Source organism: Phascolarctos cinereus, unplaced genomic scaffold (genome assembly GCF_003287225.1).
Source record: "Phascolarctos cinereus isolate Bilbo 61053 unplaced genomic scaffold, phaCin_HiC Scaffold_1;HRSCAF=81, whole genome shotgun sequence".
Taxonomy (NCBI): domain Eukaryota; kingdom Metazoa; phylum Chordata; class Mammalia; order Diprotodontia; family Phascolarctidae; genus Phascolarctos; species Phascolarctos cinereus.
In genome coordinates this window covers 109,745,824-109,761,640 of record NW_027555514.1, presented here as the reverse complement: position 1 = coordinate 109,761,640, position 15,817 = coordinate 109,745,824, and the positions used below count along the sequence as shown (strand labels likewise).

Genomic DNA, 15,817 nt, shown 5'->3' with positions numbered 1-15,817 from the left:
ATCAACAATGCGGCTTATCAACCAATAAATAAATGTTATCCTACACTATATTAAGAGAAACATCCAGAAGGAGAAAGGTAATAGTTCTCCAGGTCTGCTGTACTCTGTGTTCAATTTTGGCAGCCACATTTTAGGAACCACAAAGACATAGACCAACTATGAAGCAGGTCAAAAAGACAATGGCCAACATGGCAAGAAAGAATTTCAGATGTTTAACCAGAAGAAGAAAAGATTTAGAGGGAACACCATAGCTATCTTCAAGTATTTGAAAGGCCATCATGGAGAAGAGAGATGAAACTTATTCTGCTTTGTCCTAAGGTGCAGGACCAGAAATAATGGGTGGAGGTTGCAGAGAAGGAGATTTAATTTTGATATAGAAAAAAAAAATACTTCCCAACAATTGGAACTATCTAAAAATAGATCAGGATGCCTCAGTAGGTATTGTGCTCCTCCACACGGGAGGTCCTCATGCAGACTTTGAACAACCATTTATTGAAAATGCCATAAAATTAATTTTTGTTTGGTTATGTGTTCAATTAGATGATCTCTGAGGCACCATCCGTCGCTTAGAATAGATTCTGGGATTGAAGTGTTAGGCCTCTGCTAACTTACTCTCTGACTTCAGTCAATTCATCTCTGCACCTCATTTCTCTTTTTTTTGTCAAATGAAATGAGTTGTTTGGAGGCCCCTTCTAGCTCTAACATTCTATGTAGGGAAATTTTGCTACCTGTGGTGTGTGTGTGTGTGTGTGTGTGTGTGTGTGTGTATGCATACATATCATATCTGTGTATGTGTGCATATTTATATAAAATAGGTGTGTGTACATATATACACATTTATGCATGTGCATATATATTTAGGTATACATATATGTATGCATTTAATGATACATCACTATCTTGGTTTTAGGTTTAAAAAAGAAAAGACATTTAACACATAAAATCAGGAGCCAATCTTATGCAAAAGAGGGAAGGAAAGCATGTGGTCTGAAATTAACAATGGCCACTTGCTTATAAGTTATAAGCTTTCAGTTTTGACAAAGAACTGAGTCTTAGAAATCCATTTATCCCGTTAAAATAACAGGCCAAAGAAGTAGTGAGCAAGGCTGTGGTTGCCAATCCTGCACTGCCCCCCTGGAGGTTAGATCAGTGACCTGCAACTTCTCTGATCCAGGCATGTCAGGAGGTATCAATTTTTAATTGTTTGAAGACACCAAAACATGGAAATTGAAATATTTATTTCATATTAATAAACCAAACAGATAACCTAAAAGGCATAAATGGGAATCATTATTGCCACTGTTCAAAATTAATTTTGCTGAATATATTGTTTTTAAAATGCTGAACCTAAGGGATGTTTTGCCTGTAAAATGTGTATGTCTCTGAATAGAGGGCATTTCATTTCACATCTTGTTCTTGTGACACTTTAGTTTTTCCTTTCACAAATCTGAAGATGAAAAATAACTCTGTTCCCTTTAAATTCTAAAAACTCCTCACATTTACTAGAGGAGGTAGAACCTGCCACCATAATTAGTTAATTAGCATGCTGTAACAATGTTGAAACTGTAGGCCCCTGTGGATTTGTTAGTGATCTGTATTTGTACTGCCATGGAGTAAACTGATGGGAATAGAGTGAGAGAATAAGAATACATAATAGGTTGCATTGGGAGTATCCATCCTCTGCCCCAACTAGTAAAGAAGTAAGGCCTGTAACTCCACTAACTATGGAGCTATGATGAGTTGTAACGGTCTGACCCTGTCCATGTGGCAATAAATGTGCCTTTCCACTCCACCGCATTTTTGTGTTTGACTTTTACAGCATTTTCGTTTAATGTTGTTAGTAATATAGTGAGAAAATAGCTATAGGGAGGGGAAAAATAGCTTGTTAATGTGATCCATTTTCTGTGCTTCAAACCATGGCCCATCCTTTTACAAAAATCAAGGACCAAAACATATATTTTAAAGATCCAGTGGAAATGTTGTTCTCATTTGCCTATTGTTCTACCTTCGGTATACCGAATTTATAAAACATCACTTCAGAGATGTGACCATGAAATCTGTGAATTTTTATGTGTGGTTGAATAAGAAAGTTCACCTTTAATGAACAATTTCATGCTTCAAAACATATGGAATGAAAGACTGTGCAAGGCTGAAATACAATTGATGTCATCCCTGGGGGAGTAATGGCCATTGACTAGGCAAGAGTGAGTATGGTCTGTGGGGCTGTGGTTCAGACCTAAAAGGGTGTTCAAAGTCTATCCAGTGAAGTGCTTTTCAACCAATTTGCTTACTCCTGTGCTGGTGGTGACAATCTCTAATCTAAACCATTTGGGCTACACAGTGGAGACTCCAACAGCTGGGTACCATAGATTACTTCTAGATGCTCCACTAGTTTCCCAGAAAGTTTTCCTGCTTTGGGAAGTAAGCTGTTAGTCCCACACTTGGTTATCCATTGATTTCAACTATTCATACTGGTGAGTGTTTACTTGGAAATCTGTGACCATTTCCTTAAGGAGAAGCACACATGCAGTCCTGGTAGTATCAACTTACAAATTCCTCTCCCAGTCCTATGGGGAAAACTGATTTTTATCCCAAAGATCTGAACTCCAGGGAATGACTGACCTCTTATGCAAACATACAGTTGGTTGCCTTCTCTCATGCAGGTGTAGAAGTGTACAAAGTTAACAAGTTACTGATGCCTATGTGTATCTACTCTGCTCCCCAGATAAAAAACCCAATTCCCTTTTGTCCTCCCATACATTTTGGCAGGAGAGGGAAACAGCATACCTTCAAGGGGAGATGTATTCCTGTAATCCCAAATTTGAACTAGAAATTCACTTTCCCTTAGAAACAATGTTGTAAATGTGTACTCATTATAATCTAGGGTGCATGAACTTGTATTTTAAAAATATTTTGATAACTGTATTACATTAAAACTGATTTCCTTTGTGATCCTCTATTTTTTATTCATTTAAAATCATTATTCTGAGAAGGGTTCTATAGACCTTACCATATTGAAAAAAGGGGTCCATGATACATGAAAAAGATTAAAACAAAACAAAGCAAAACATCTCAACGTTCTGATTCATGGCATTTGTCTCTTTAGGAAAATATATTACAAATTTACCATCAGTCATTAAAACTCTACTCCATCTCCATAGTTGGTACCTCCTGTCTGCCTTGGGAAGCTGCTAATGAATATTTCTGCTTCTTCTGGTTGAGGGAGGAAGTTACTGTGACATTGCCCCAGTCAAGCTTTCAAGACCTTTTCTTCTGAACTCACCCTTCCTCTTCAAAGGAAAATACCCCAACCTCTACTCCTGGCAGGGTTGTCGGGGTGGCGGATGAATTTCTTTCCATTCCAGTCCTGATTCTGGACCACTTGGGTCACTGGGTCATGTAAAATGCATCAAAGCTTCAATAAGCCTCAAGGAGGCACCTAGGAACCCTTGAGGACATCAGACTTGACCAACTTTGCCCTGTTACTGCTGCCACAGTAAGGGTTTCTCTCCTCCTCACACACTAGACACATGTAGTCAATTTGCTCACTCAAAGAACAGACTAATTAGCAATATGAAAGCAACATGGAAGAAAGGCCAGGGAAGTGGAGACCAACGAAAAAAGAATTAAGCACAAAGATAAGGAGAAAGAGAATGGCAAATAGAAGATATAAGTGACAATGACTAGTAGTAGTAGAAAAAGTGAATGACAGTGATGGACCTGACCAGGTGCATCACAGAAGAAACTTGGGAATCCCTCCAATGATTTGGGGCACCAGGTTTGAAAATGTAGAATGTAAGCTCTTTGGCCTCTCTGTATATCCAAAGATTAACAGTGCCTGGCACATAATAGGTGTTTAATAAATGCTTGTTGAATGAATAAATTAACTCAATATAGGGGCACTAATTTTTCTTTTTCTTTTCAGTTACAGAGAATCATTTATCATGTCTAAAGCTCCTGCATTAACAACATTTGCTCATTTTCCTAAAGAGGCGTCTCTCATGACTGACATCTCAAGTCCTATAACATCAGATGTATCAAAAGCTTTTCCTACAGTAGAAACAGCAAAAGGTATGAATTACATCTCACATGATAATTTTCCTTTGAACTTTTAAAATTCAAATGTACGTTTCAAATGAAACATATAAAATATGAAAGCATGTTTCAAAATCCAAAAGGATAAAAAATCAGGGGCCTAAAGCTGCTGGTAGTTATTAAATCAATAAGTTAATAAACATTTATTAAGCACCTGCTGTGTGCCAGGCACTGTGCTCAGTGATGGAATAAATAATCAGGGAATAGATACTTATTTTTGGAGGTATTATTTGCTAGGCCTACATTTAGCAAAGGCAAAGACCAAGCAGATCAGTCTTCCTAAGGCACAGTTCAACTTCTGTCACCACATGGTTCAATGCCTTCTACAACTCTCCATTGTCTAGGAAATGAAAACCAAACATTTTAGCCTGGCATTCAAGGCCTTCCATCACCTAGTTACAGCCCACCTTTCCAACCTTCTCCTATGCTTCCCTTCATGTTTAATACCCTCCAGTCCACCTGGGTATGTCACCATCCCTAGCTTCCATGTTTCTGATGTGCTCTTGTACTATCTCTGCCTATTGACATCCTACCCATCCTTTCATACCTTTCCCAAATATCATCTCCTCCTTGAAGACCTCCCTGATCCCACTAGTCAATAGTGGCCTGTCCTTCATCTGATCTCATAGTCCTTTGTGCTCTGATAATTATATTTATAATAGTGCCTTTAAGCCTTTTACATGCATTTTTATTTGAAGTCCTTATCATGTTCAGATCTGTATTGTATACATACACACACACATATATATAATATGTATATATTATTTATCTTTTCACTCATTAGATTTTAAGCTCCTTGAGAAAAGATGCTATCTTATTTATCTTTGTATTTTCCCCAGCTATTTGATAAAAGACTAAATAAGTAAATGCTTCCACATAAGTTCTCTTTCTGTTATTCATCATGGCATGGAAGTAATCTTGAGTGTGCCCTTGGAATGAAAGCTCTAATAGTTTCAGCCATTCTGGAAAAGCTTAGAGTACAGACCTGGTAACAAACATAGCATATTTCCTCTCTGAAAACCAACCCAGCTCAATACTGAGAAGCCTGACGCCAGTAAATTGGTCACTAGGCAGTGAATTATTTGGCCATAATAACCCTTGAAACAAAGAAAAATATATGATTTCCCTCAATCCTGTGATTCCCTTCCCCCTTTCCACTTGGGTAGTGAAGATGGCAGAGTGATGAAAAAGGAGGAAGAAGGTACTGAGAATCACACAGGTTTTAGACCATCTTAAGACATTAACCACAGTGCAATGTCTGAATTGATATACTGCTGTCAGATCTTAACCATGTTGATACTGAAATTCTTACTGTAAAGGAAATAAAAAGACAAAAATAGAATAAACTGTTCCTTGAGGGAAGGAACCTTTTTTTTTGTTTTTGTATGCCTGAAATCTAGCACACTGCCTTGAACATCCTGGACACAAACAAGTGTTTGTTGAATGGAGGAGAATAGAATCAAGAAGTCATGGCTAAATGGAAAGATGGATCACAAGTTCTCCTTATGAGGGGCAGCTAGGTGGCGCAGTGGATAGAGCTCCTGCCTTGGAGTCAGGAGGACCTGAGTTCAAATTCAGCCTCAGACACTTGACACTTACTAGCTATGTGACCCTGGGCAAGTCACTTAACCCCAATTGCCTCACAAAAGAAAAAACAAAACAAAAAAAACAGTTCTTCTAATGGCAAATAAAGGACTTGCTTGAGTTCGTTTCATCAGGTACCCAAAGGTAACAAGAATCTTCCTATCATGGGACAAACTGGGTCATTTTGCCTTGCAGTACTCATGATGAGCATAAGTGAAAAGATCACCATGAAGATGATTACAGCTTATGTGCCAGCATTCGTCAGTTTTGGAGGGACCAGATGTAGCTACATTCTATGAAGAACTCTACAAAATCCTCCTAACCAATTCAACATACACATTGATAATTAGAAATTTTAATACAAAGATGGACACAGGAAGGATGATAAATTACATGCGTGGTTTAGGATTAAGAAATGGAAGAGGCTAAAGACTTATAGACCGGAGGTGTCAAAACACTAGACACTTAGGTCACATTGCCGCTGGTAATACTCCCAGGGCTGTCCAAACCATATTAAAATGTAATTGGGAAATATTTCACAAAATAAATAAAAATACAGTAGAACATAGCAAGTTAATGTGGTTTTCTAAATGACTATGTGGCCTGCAGGATTCTTTATGTATAGTTTAGTGGTCCCATTTCCACTTGAGTTTGATACCTTTTTTGTAGACCACTTGAAAGCCTTAAGCCTTCTACTATATTCAAGGAATGATGCTAAGTGTTGGGGATCGAAAACCCTAAATGAAACAGTCACTGTCATCAAGGACTTCACATTCAAATTGTGGTGGGTATAACATGTACAAAAATAAGTATAATACAAATAATTTGAGGAGAGAAAGAGAGAGCGCACACCAACAGTTACTAAAGGGACAAAGATTCTACACAGAAGGTGCCTGAGATGAATCTTGAAGGAAGTTAAAATTCTGAGAGGCAGAGATAAAGAGAAAGTACAATCTAGGCACGAAGGTGTAAGAATGTGCAGAGGTGGCAGATGAACTGTTGGGTACAACAGTACTGCCCACAGTCTTCAGTTCTCTAAGCTAAACATCACCAGTTCCTCTAACCAAACTTCATACATTATGATCTGAAAGCCTTCTAACAATATTAGTTGCCTCATTTGGACATGCCCTCTATACCTTGTCAATGTCCTTCTGAAAATATAATTTTCAGTGGAAAACCATGATATTCCAATTGTTGTCTGACCAGTACAGTTAAGACTATCACTTTACTTGGTTTGAACATTATGACTCTCTTAATACAAACTGAAATTGAATTAGCTTTTTCAGCTGCCATGTTGCTCTAAGATTGATATTGAATTTGTAGTTCAATAAAAAGCTCACATGCACTGTTCCATCTCCTATTTGGAGAGCTTTGTTATTTGAAGGAAAGTTCAGAACTTTACCTTTACCCTAATTTAATTTAATTTTATTAGATTTGGCCCATTGTTTTAACATTTTAAAATCTTTCAGGATCCTGATGTCTCATCCAATATTTTAGCTGTCTTCCCAATTTTATGTTGCTTGCAAAACTGACAAGCAATGCCATCTATGCTTACATCTATGTCATTGATAAAAATGTTGAGAAACACAGGGCCAAAGACAGAGCCATTGGGGGATTCACTCTAAATGTCTGAGTTGTCATTAATTCATCAGTTACTGGTCTCTTTGGATCCAGCTATTCAACCCATGCTGAATCCACTGTACTACAGCTTACTTAAGTCACCATGTAACTTGCTCCGCACCATTTTGTTTTTAAGGCTAGTGTGAGATATTTTGTCAAAGGTGTTCCCAAAATACAGTTATATTATGCAAACAGCATTCTTTTGATTTACCATTTACACCTACTCTGTGTAAGTAATCTAATTACTTAGTCAAAAAAGGAAGAAAGAAAAGATAGGGTTGGTCTGGTTTTTCTTGATTCCCACTTACATTTCTTTATTAATACGTTCTTGAATTTTTCCAGGAATTGAAGAATCTTTAAGTTTCCCTCTTCTTAAAAAAAAAGTGGTGGTGGGTGGTATTTCTTTGATTCTTTCTTGATTCCTACAGCCTTTCTTTTATTCTCCATAATTTTTCAAAGATCTCCCTCTGCCACTTTTCTTAGTATTCTAGGATGTCACCATCTTTTCAAATAGCCCAGGTTTCAACTCTGCCTTAACCATTTTTGTCCTCTCTTCCCCAGTCCAAAGATCATTTTGTTTAGAAGATAAAAGCAAAATAAAAATGGATAGTTCTGCTTTCTTGCAGTCATCCATCTTCCACATTCAGCTGGGTCAATGTTTCTGTCCTCTCCTTGATCTGCATCTCACCTTCAACATCTTACTAGCTTTTTTTTTTAAGAGCCCTTTCCCTGGTGTCTTGAGCAATTATCTCCAAACTCCCTCATTCGGGGTGTTAACACTCCTGACACTATCTTGTTAGGACTGTACCACTCTTATATTCAAGTTTCATTACTTTCCTTTGCTCCCATTGTTTTAAAATTTTGAGTTGGTCAATGAGCCCCAATTAGTCTCTTTAAATAATTTCCCCCTTTTTCCTCTCCTTTTTTGGGGATCCTTCAGAATTTTCTTCTAGAGAGATTTCCAGCCACCTGTTCACATCCTCATTCTGATTTTCTTTTCTAAATCCTTTACCTTAAATGTGGGTGACAGTCATGTGAGCACTACCCATATCCCTAACATCTTCAGTTCCTTACTCAGGACTTTGCAGTCCATAGCAATGCTTTCTGGATATTCTTTGGTGGGATCATTTGACTGCACATGAATTACAAATAGTATAGGCAGGTGTTTGGGATATGCACCCAGGGAGACAGCAGACATCTTTTTTATTTCTGTCAAGTTTACAAAGAGCTTATTGTCAGTTTTAGCCATCACTGATTGCTGCCTGTTTCATCTTCCTCTAACTTTTACTGGTAAGACCTTGATAACACTCATGGATCGACATCAACAACTCTCCAAGGCCAAGAAGCCACGTCCTCCTGGGAGGCTCCTGTTCTTCCCTTTCAGCAAGGGGCTTGTGCCTGTTACTATGACTTAGCTTTGAGTATTCAGTAAATGGTCCTTCTCTTGCTTCTTTTTATTATAGTCTCCTGTCTTCTGGCCTTCTGACACAGCTTATGATTACCCTTTCCCTTCTGAAATGTTTTCTTCTTTCTTTTCTCTCTAAAATTCTTTTTCCATTTTTTTTTCAAAGAAGGCTTAACTTTTCCATTATAACCTGAAGAGTAGACATGTTATTCTCTAGAATGAAGAATGCCCTCTTCTTTACAGAAGCAGCTAGGGCATGCCACATTGCACAAGAGCAGTGGGCCTGGAATCAAAAAGACATGAGTTCAAATCCGGCCTAGCTATGTGACCCTGGGCAAGTCACTTAACTTCAGTTTCCTCAACTATAAAATGGAGATTATAATAATACCTACTTCCCAGGGTGGTTGTGAGGATGAAATAATGTTTTTTAAAAGCAATTAGCATAGTGCCTACCACATAGTAGGAGGTGCTACCCAAATGTTTATTTCTCTTCCTCCTTACACATTCATGGTTACTTTCTGGTAGTTCACAGGAACTCTTTGAGGGGTCACCACATGATGTACCTTGCCCACCATATTTGCTAGAAGTGGGTTCTTCAGTCTTTTGTCATTTTTGCTGGTAGTCCTTATGGCTAAATATGGTAGCGAACTGCCCATTTTCCACATCTGTTAGCTCAACTATAAACTTGAACAAGATTTATTTTCCTACCTTTTCTCACAAGAGGTTCCCTTTATCAGCTGCCTTTGATTGGCAATTAGTATTTTTCTGCCATACCCTTATGGAAAGAAAGTTACTCTGGTCTGTCCTCTGGGCCAGGGTCTAAAGCAAGAACTCAATTACCATCAGGGGTGCTATTGAAATCAACCTAGTTATCTGTGGGTATTCTTCTCTTCCCGTTGAAACTTGGATAGCTCCTTGCTCTCCTGCTTTCAACCTCTCACCTGAGATAGAACCCTAATCCTTTCATAGCTCTCCAAATTATAAAGGTATGTCAGAACTCATGCCTTTATGAACAGAAATAGGAACAGGAGGGTGAAGGTACAGGAAAGAAGATTTCAGATTGATATTAAGAGAAGTCTCCTTGCAATTATAGCTTTCAGAAGTGGGGATGGGAGGTTGTCCTAGGAGCTGATGTGTTCACCCTCCCTGGAGATTTCCAGGCAGTGGTTTGGATGACCTTGTCAAGGATGCTGCAAAGAGGATCCCTGTCCAAGTAGAGGTTGAATTAGAACAGCCTCCAGGGCTGCTTCCACTCTGAGATCCTGGGATTCTGTGATCTTCCCAGTCCTGTACAAATGTCCCCCGTGGCTATATCAATCACTGAGGAAGAGCTTCGAAGGTACGTGTTTTTAGAAAAAAAAGGTTTAGAAGGAGGGGGAGGGGTTGAGGGAGAAGGAAAGGGATCAGGGCATTGGCACATTCCATTGGATGCCCCTAGGGGACAGAACGAATGGCGATGAAGAACTGGAGCTTAACATCTCTCTGAAGGAGAGCAACCCTTTAGACTATCTCTGAGCAAATGCCTAAATACCCTGTGGAATAATCCATCCCTACATGCACATGATGACTTCCACATGTGTTCATTGCTATTTAGCTCAGTTTTTATTTAGGCTTCACAGTTTGCTTTGAAAGAATCTAGAATTCCTTCAGACTAGTAAAACCCTCATTTTCTTCATCCTGCATACTGATGTGGGTTAAATATGTGTTTGTGGTTTTTTTTCCCATTTTTACAGAACAGTTAATTAAACCTTCATTTGAATCATCTGAGAGAAAGCTCAAAGTAAGACCCACCGGATACCAATCCACCATCCAGCCAGGTTCCAACACCAAAGTCATCCTCCCTCCCATACCACAATGCCGAAAATAGGCCAGTACCGAATGTCTGCCTTCAAGGAGAAAACATTGCTTCGCTCATGCCCAAGCCTTCTATCTAACCTGGCTACTGATTCTAACTTTATCTTACACAGCCAGATGCCTACAAAAGAATGCTCCATGTGCCTTTGGTACTCTCAATCAGTCTCTTTATAACTCTCTGAATAGCTTCTGTCTTTTCAAAAGAAAAATGTGATTTATTTTTAGCTTCAAAAAATGACATTTCAGTTTTCTCCATAGCTATAAATGATTTTCCCAGCTGTTTCTTGCTTTGAAATGTCACAGAGAGCAGAAATCTCCTAAGATCCATGTGATGATATGTTCATGGTGATTTTAAAATATTTTTAGGACTACACTTGGGGGCCAGCCTTAAGACTTTCCACTTGTCCCCTTGAAATATTGGTAGATATTCTATAATGAATTGTTGTCCTATTTAGATTAAGAAAGGATTGGGGAATTACATATTATTTGTGGCTAACATGCACCAGCTATCTCTTTCAAAGGGAATTATCTTTTCAAAAAAAATTTACATTTAAAAGTATGAAGTATTAATGTGAATTTCTTCAATATGATTTTTATTTTAAGTTGTAACCATTATTCCCTTGAATTGCTTCAACAATATTAGGAAATAAAGAAAATAATGTTACTCCCTTCTGTTTCAATTGGCTAAATATTGTGGTCTAGTAGAAATGGTTTTCTGACCCATGTTAATCTTCATGATTATTAGAAGCAGAGGGAAACCTTATCTTTACAGAAAAAAATCTAGGCAGTAACAGAGATATTTCATTGGGTTTTATTTTTCCAAATGTCTTCTAAAAATTGTTTTTGAATCACAACCCTTGTTCCTTTTGTGTTCTTGATTAGAGACCATCCACTTAAGAGTTGGTACCCTATTTCACTTAGATTTGAAGCTCAATGGCATGGATCTTTCTGGGCTTTGTAAGACAGATTATGTTGTTATCAGTATACAAGTTTTCATAACATTTTTAACTTCTCCCCACACTTAGATTAAACTGTATGAGTCCTGACCAAAATTCTCAGTAGGATCCATTTTATTAACTTTGCTCATCATCATTAAATCAAATTATTAATAGAGAAATCATGGTAATGGTGCTGGCCTTCAGCCAAGAAGACCGAAGTTCAAGTTCAGTTTAGGACACAGACTAGCTTTGTGACCCTGGGCAGGCGAATTTCAGTGTCCCAGGCAGTGCATTAAAAGTCGCAAAATTTTTGGCAAACAACTTCAGTTGCCAATCTGAAGTAGTAGAGAACTTCCCTATCTTAACAAAGCCATAGGGCCATCCCCACAGGTGCATATTACAGTAGTTCTAGTGTAATTTTATATCTCATGCTTGGCTACATTTTCCTATTGATGCAAGTAGTGACAAATAACAAAGAATTTCAAGAATTCAGCCTGTGAATAATTGCTTCAGTTAAAATAAAATTGGCTGATGTGACATTCTATCAATTGAAAATCTATTAAACAGCATTTCCCATATTTCACCAACACCATAAAAATTGATGTTCATGATGATGTCCCCAAGGCACAGCAAGCTTCTGGAGGACCTTCACAAAGCACATTTGGGCCCAATACAAAGAAAACATATCCTAGCAATTAAAGCTGTCTCAACATGGAATGAACTACCTTGTAAAGTAGTAACTTCCCTTTCACAGAAGATCTTCAAGTTAGGGTTGGATGGCCACTTATTGGAAACATAAATGGGTAGAGATTAGACCTTTAATTTCCCACAATTCTGTGTTTCTGAATAAGCAAAGAGAAATGATGAAATTGTGTTCAATATAGTTTCGTTATTAAATGGATTTTCTGGTATCCTAGTTCTTTGAAAATTAATCATCTATATGTAGTAACTCATGCCATATTTAATAAACAGTTATTAAGCCTTACTTTGTATAAGGCACTATGACAGATGCAATGCAGACCTTGCTCTTGGGAAACTTCCAATATATGGATGTTGGACATAAGTGCAATAAACAATCTAGGAGCTCTGAGAAATTGAAAGATCACCTTAATTTGGGGATACCAGTTAAGGTTTCATGAAGGAAGTAGTGTCTGACTAGAGACTTGAAGAGAGAGAGGCGACTTCAACAGACTGAAATGAGAGCAAAATTTATTCCAGGTTCTGAAGATGGCAAATAGTCAAAGAGAAAAGAGAAGACATCATGAGAATGGGGGAAAGAGAGAAGTCTAGTTTGACTGGAGGAGGAAAGCAAAGGAGAAGATTGAAGCCAGATAGTGGAGACCCTTGGGTTCCAGGATCAGCAGTTCATATTTCTTTTGGCATTGAGGATCTACTAAAAGTTTTTAAGTAGAGACATGACCAGAGCAAGGCACTGGGGAGCAAGAGTATAAAGAGTGGGTTAGAAGGTAGGGAGACTGGAAGCAAGAAGACCAGTTGAAATAGTATTCTGATAGACTTGATGAGAAGAGATTAGAATTGAATTTGAGTATTTGCAGTGAAAAGATGATTTGGATAGAGGCAGATTGAACAGCACTCGGTTGCTCATTGGATATTTGTTGTGAGGGAAAAGGGTCAAAGATGACTTCTGATTATGGGCCTGGTAACTGGGAGGATGCAGATGTCATAAAAAAGAAAATTGGGGGAAGGGCAAGTTCTTTTAGAAATGAAATGTGCGTATGTCTGATTTGTCATGCCTGTGGACATTCATATGGAACTGTCACATGGGAAGCTGAAAATGGCGGACTGCTGAGCGTTTTCCCTATTTGCCCATACTAAGTTGCTTGGTTACCCTGGTAGCTCCTGAGGGGTGTGTGTGTGTGTGCGTGTGTGTGTGTGTGTGTGTGTGTGTGTGTGTGTGTGTGTGTGTGTCCTTACTGTTTACAGAACACTCTCTTGGGTTCTTCTGACTCCTTAATTAAGTGCATTGCTTAACACCAAAGAGATTCTACCAAGTCTTTTTGTTCTTTATACTCATGATTGATGTTTTCAAAGATGGCCCAGGTCCATTTGTAAGAGGCTCCTGCTCTCTTTGTTTACCTTAATATAGAAGTCTATAGACCCTTAAACAATTGTAACTTTAGAATGCAATATTCTAGGCAGGTCTAGCTGCTTGGAACTATCACAAATGTGGCTTCACCTCTCACAACCAGGACCACCGACTGCCAAGCATTCGCTGCTAACAGGACGGGAAGTCCAACCTGAGGGAGGGACAGGAGAGAGGCAACAAGTGCCAGGCAAATAAAACCACCACCACCACCTTGGCCACAATCCCCCCTCAGAACCTGATGGATGCAACCCAAGACCCTGAATCCAAGAACTCTGGGAATAAGAATGCTTTCAGTCTAGCATCCACAACCATCATCCTAAGAATTGACTCCTGTGGAGACCCAGCCCAGCAACTGGGCCAGCAGGTGCTGCAGCCACATCGACTGAAGACTCAGAAGAGAGTTCTGGACACCAAAGTGCTTGGCCCTGTCAAGTGGTTCAACACTGAAAACAGATATGGTCTTACCAATGGAAATGGGATGAAAAAAGAGGCATTACCATCTGCTTTGCCCTCATACCCCGAAGGACCATGAGGATTTTCCATTTGACTTGTAGCTGAAACCTGCCATCTGCCTTATTCCCCCTTAGAATGGGAGCATCTTGAGAGCAGGACTGACTTTTTTTCCTCTGTGTATCCCCGGCACTTAGCACAGTGTTTTTGCATATAGTAAGTGACAAATAAATGTTTCATTAATTCATTCACCTGCAACAAACAATTCCCCAAGGGCTCGAAAGCACTTCATGCTCTCTTCTTTGCTTTGAAACAATAACTGAAGAATCAATATTCATTTTTGGAAGCCTACTGACAATCTGTGCTGTGATCAGAGCAGTGAAAGGCAGTGGAAATCTGGTCACCTGAAGATCAGCCAGAGACCTGAGGGGGGTTTACCTCTGTAACAGATGACTTTGTGAGCACAGGATAGGCGTCAGCAAGTATTTTAAGGGCTCTTGTGGAAAAGGGATTTATTTCACTTGGCCAAAAAAGAAGGGAATTAGGAATGATGGGTAGGTGTGGCAGCAAGGCAGACTAAAGTTTGAAACAAGGAAAAGCTTCTGAACAATTAGAGCTGTACTAGAGAAGCAGACTACCTTGGGAAGTAGTTGGTTCCTACTCACTGGAAGTCTTCTATTGGAAGTAGCATAGTCATTCATTGAGAATGTTGTAAAAAGAGATTCCTGCTTAGCACCAGATCAGATGACCTTAGAAGTTGATAGAATCAGTGAGAAATGTAGAACTAGAAGAAACTTTTAGAAGTCACTTAATATGACCTTTCTGACTTCTCCAGAACACATTTGACTCAGTTGACTACTGTCTCCTCCTAAATACTCTTTCCTCTCTGGAATTTCATGATACTTATCTCTCCTGGTTCTCCTACATCTCTCAGTAACATGGTCTTTTGACTAGGGACTTTTCTTTCTTTTCCCCTTTCTTCTCCCACTCCCAACAGCCATTTCTAAACCATTGTCCTGCTCTAACTGACATGCCTATAACCATAGTTCTCCAAGGATGCTGTTTGATTTCTCTCTCTAGTCTCAGTATTGGCATAAATATGTACAGCTCAGCAACTCTTTCTCAGGTCATCTCTTGGCTCAGAAGCATAGAGATGCCTGGGGCCAAAACAGATGGAACCTTTATTTCTTTCATGGGAGGGAGCTGGGACTCACTAGTACTTAGGCAACATTTTTTCTTCTGTTTGCTTTAGAAAAATGATTGAGACACCCATTATTCTAAATGATCGAAAGTATCATTAACAGTAGACCATTTACATTTGTTCCAAGAGGCAGTGAACATGTACCCCCAGTACCAACAATTTTTTCTAGACAAACATTAAAAAAAGGCCTATTGATTGATTAGTTGTGATTTTAAAAAAATGTACTACTACTATAACCAAAGTAGCTAGGTGTCCAAGTGGATAAAGCACCAGGCCTGGAGTCAGGAGGACCTGATTCAAATGTGGCCTTAGACACTTACTAGCTTGGTGACTCTGGCTGAATCATCTAATCCTGTTTACCTCAGTTTTCTTATCTGTAAAATGAGCTGGAGAAGAAAATGGCAAACCACTTCCACTGTCTTTGCCACAAAACCCCAAGCAGGGTCACAAAGAGTTGGAAATGACTGAGCAGTAATACAGGTAGAGCAAAGTTGGCTAGCTGTCAGGCTCTCCTTTTTACTCCCTCCTCCCTTCAGGAAAAAGGAGGAGCTGGTTCTTCCCAG

General features: G+C 38.9%; 1 protein-coding gene across 1 annotated transcript in view; it reads left to right on the top strand.

Moving 5' to 3' along the window:
- Window positions 1-11,877, top strand: part of LRGUK (leucine rich repeats and guanylate kinase domain containing) — a 119,246-nt gene extending 107,369 nt beyond the window's left edge. Inside the window, exons 19-20 of the mRNA XM_021002352.2 lie at window positions 3,926-4,071; window positions 10,438-11,877. Of these exons, the coding sequence (XP_020858011.1) occupies window positions 3,926-4,071; window positions 10,438-10,571 (280 nt within the window). The 3' untranslated portion in view covers window positions 10,572-11,877. The remainder of the gene's footprint in view (window positions 1-3,925; window positions 4,072-10,437) is intronic.
- The last annotated feature ends 3,940 nt before the right edge of the window (window positions 11,878-15,817 follow it).